The sequence below is a fragment of the Otolemur garnettii genome, unplaced genomic scaffold, assembly GCF_000181295.1.
Source record: "Otolemur garnettii isolate 467f Iridium unplaced genomic scaffold, OtoGar3 scaffold00077, whole genome shotgun sequence".
Classification (NCBI taxonomy): Eukaryota; Metazoa; Chordata; class Mammalia; order Primates; family Galagidae; genus Otolemur; species Otolemur garnettii.
Genome location: NW_003852472.1, coordinates 9,363,124 through 9,366,891, shown reverse-complemented (window position 1 = coordinate 9,366,891; position 3,768 = coordinate 9,363,124). Strand labels below are relative to the sequence as shown.

At 46.7% G+C, this 3,768-nt stretch overlaps 1 protein-coding gene across 1 annotated transcript in view; it reads right to left on the bottom strand.

Moving 5' to 3' along the window:
* CUNH16orf58 (chromosome unknown C16orf58 homolog) overlaps nucleotides 1-2,928 on the bottom strand; it is a 17,161-nt gene extending 14,233 nt beyond the window's left edge. The window contains exons 1-2 of the mRNA XM_003794226.3: nucleotides 2,615-2,928; nucleotides 2,295-2,409 (exon numbers count right to left, since the gene is read on the bottom strand). Coding sequence (XP_003794274.1) covers nucleotides 2,295-2,409; nucleotides 2,615-2,914 — 415 coding nt within the window. The 5' untranslated portion in view covers nucleotides 2,915-2,928. The remainder of the gene's footprint in view (nucleotides 1-2,294; nucleotides 2,410-2,614) is intronic.
* Nucleotides 2,929-3,768: the final 840 nt, after the last annotated feature.

Below are 3,768 nucleotides of genomic sequence, written 5' to 3'. Positions count from 1 at the left end.
TGGCTGGCGCCTTAGCCACTTGAGCCACAGGTGCCGAACCATTTCTTGTTGCTTTTGATTAATACCCAATATAGGTTAGGTGATGCTACTATGTTGTTTAGTTACTCTCAACATGTTATTTTTCATTGTATTAATGATAATTCATATTTTGTACTGTTAAATACTTATGTGTGCCGCACGCCTGTAATCCCAGCACTTGGGAGGCCAAGGTGGGTGGATTGCCTGAGCTCACAGGTTCAAGACCAGCCTGAGACAGAGTGAGATCTTGTCTCTAAAAACAGCTAGGCGTGACAGGCACCTATAGTCCCGGCTACTTGGGAGGCTGAGACTCACTTGAACCCAGGAGTTTAGAGTTGCTGTGAGCTATGACGCCACCACACTGTACCAAGGGTGACAAAGTGAGACTCTGTCTCAAAAATAAAACTTATGGGGCAGTGCCTGTGGCTCAGTGAGTAAGGCGCTGGCCCCATATACCAAGGGTGGCAGGTTCAAACCTGGCCCCAGCTAAACTGCAAAGGAAGCAAAGAAAAAATAGCCAGCCACTGTGGCAGGCGCCTGTGGTCTCAGCTACTGAGGAGGGTAAGACAAGAGAATCACCTAAGCCCAAGAGCTGGAGGTTGCTGTGAGCTGTGATGCCACAGTACTCTACCAAGGGCGACAAAGTGAGACTCTGTCTTAAAAAAAAAAAAGAACTTATGTGTGAATGACTGCTTATTGATAATGTAAGTTCAGAGTCAGGAATAGTGATGTCAAACAACCTGACTGTCCACATGGGTGACGGAGATAGCGATATAATGTTCAATGTACACAAACTTTGCACACTGATGGTTCAATGTACACAAACTTTGTTTCATGCACAAAATTATTAAAAATATTGTATAAAATTACAGGCTATGTATATAAAGTACATATGAAACACATGAATTTCATGCTTAGACTTGATCTCATCCTTAAGAAATCTCATTATATATATGAAAATATTCTAAAATTTAAAAAAATCCAAAATTCAAAATACTTTTGGTCCCAACCATTTTGGATAAGAGATACTCAACCTGTATAGGCAACATGTTGGTAATACGACATGAAACCATTAACTATGACCCAAGTTCCAAATGCATTCCAAAAACTGAGCCTAGAGGAGAGCAATGGAAAATTCCAAATTAAGCACAGTATGGTGGTATGAAAATGGATTCTGGAGCTAAACCACCTGGGTTCCAATCCACACCCTACCACTTACTAGATGTGTGACCTTGAGAAAGTTTCTATGCCTCAGTTTCCTCATCTGTAAAATGGGGATAAATGGCAATACCTATCTCAGAGATATTGTGAAGATTGAGTCAATACATACAAACAATGGCATAAAAAGCACTGTTTGCTTGAACCATTATTATAACTAAAAGGAAGAGACAACCAGGACAAACTACAGATCACCACCACCTCTCCACTAACAAGCACTGTCAGAGAAAGCTTCTTTCCAGAGTTGGGTCATATCAGGACAGTTCGGTCAGTCTTAATGGTGAAGGTTAAAGGTGTGAGCAATGTGCTCATGATTCCCCCAAAGATTCAGGGAGGCTCACCAGAAATGGGGCCAAGCGATAAGATACTACAAGTGGAATGAACTTCCTCTGAGTCTGATTTAAATACTCAACTGGGAACAGCAGTGAAAGACAAAGGACAGTGGCAAGAGCTATGGGCCCTCCTGATGTGGAACACACAGCAGTTTCCCTTTTCTTCTTTATGTCACTCTCTAGGTAGCATGGTAACAAATCATTTTTTTTCTCTTAAGGATTTTTCAAAAAGCTGTATACACTCAGATGGTCACTGTATTATTTATGGCATCATCTAATATCCCGGAGGATACGGTATGCCTTTCATCCTTTCCAGAATCTCCTCTCTCCTACACAGGACCAAATAACTTACTTTATTTCCCTGGAACTAACCAATTTCCCTCACCCTAGGTAGTCGACAGTTTTATTCAACAAACTGCATTCTCATACAATCCTCTACAAAGGAACAAGGGATAAAAGATAAAGGGAAAGGAGACGGTTAACTTAGGGATTTGGTATCCAGATGATTAAGGAACTCTGAAGTTTGTATGGGACTGGTACAGCGGGAGTTAAGGTATTTCCGCTGTGGGTGATTAAGACTGTTAATACAATACACTGTTCTACATACTGGGGAGACTTGCCTGCATTCTACCTAATCAGGCACGAGTCCTTTAATAAAAACACATCAGCGAGCACAGGGGGCGGGGCTGAGAGCAGCAACTAAGAGGCTCCAGGGGTCCAGCTCACCTTTCACAAGCCAGGTGGCAGTGGCAGCTGAAACAGAGGCTTTTGCATTCCCCACTCCTAGGCCCAACAAGACTGCTTGGGTGGCCAGGGAGCCCGAGAGGCTGGAAGCAAAGGCCTGGAGAAGAAAGAGGTGGGGTGAGGAGTGGGCACAGGAGCATAGAGATCTACATTCTATTATCGGCTCTCCTTATTTGGTCCTTGACGTGTCGGAGCCCCGCTCCGGGTCTCAGTGTCCCGTCTATAAATGGAAGGGTGAAGTAGCCTACAGGGCCCCTTACCCCGGCCTTATGCCACCCCCTGCTCCAGACGCCTGAGCTGACCTGCACGGAATCCCATAGCTGGTAAGGCAGATAGTCCGGGCTGACGCTATCAGGGAAGCCCTGCGGCAGGAACACTGCCTGGAGACCTGAGAGAGGTGGCGAGGCGGCTCCGGGAGCCCCCACGCCGCCCTCATCTCGTCCTTCGGGTTTCACCGTGAAGGCCCCCGAGAACCCCCACCAGCGCCAGCCCCGGGCGTCCCACTGCAGGCTCCCGTCAGCGGCGGCGTGGCACCGCCGTGCTGCCCCGGAGCCGAACTGCTCCGAGCAGAGCGGGGCCACCAGACTCGCGCTGTCAGCCATCCCAAACGTCTGCGTTAGAGCCAGGGTCGATGACAAACGTGGCTCTGCTACACTTCCGGCTTGGCTACGGCGGCTGCAGAGGAGCAACCTTCCTTCGGGAAAGGGCCCCTGGCCTCTGTGTCTCCTTTCTTTCTTTAAAACTCCGAGGATCCCATTCTCTGGCTTCCCAGACCGGTCCTGGACACCTCAGCACTGGGTCTGGCCCTTTTTCCTTGTAGCATTGTGTAGTGGCAGGCGGAGTGGGGGGCTCTTTGGCCACCAAGTCCCTGAGGCACTTGAATTCCTTGTGACCCGCAACTGACAGTAATGGGGAGAAGGAAAGAGGGCCACTCAAGGGAAAGTTATGTTTAACACCTGGTTGGGCCGCAGAAGTTTTAGCTGTGTGACTTTGAGCAAGTCAGTGCTCCTCCTAGGACCCCAGATGCCTTCTTTGCTGTGAGGCTGGAAACTATATTTTTACTCCATATTTTATTCCCAGGACTACCTAACCTGTAGTAGGTGCTCAGAAATATGAAAGAATGAATGCATGCATGATGAGAGGAGAAATTAGACTAGGTAAGACCCTACTAAGCTGTCCAGTTTTGTTTGTTTTTCTTCTGAGCAACTCTGGCTTGACTAGAAGTTCTGTCTTTCAGCCTTCTCCAAGATTGGAGGAATATTATTCCTGAAAGCATCCTAAAGAATCGGAGGAATGGAAAAAAATCTAGGAATTGCAATAATGTCAGAAAACAAGAAAAACAGGCAGGAAGTTTTGTTGTGTGTTTATTGGGGGAGAAGGTCCATGAAATTGGAGCAGGAAGAGTTTAAGGACAAAATGTTTCTCTCCTTCCCAACTCACCTCTTTTTTTCTCTTT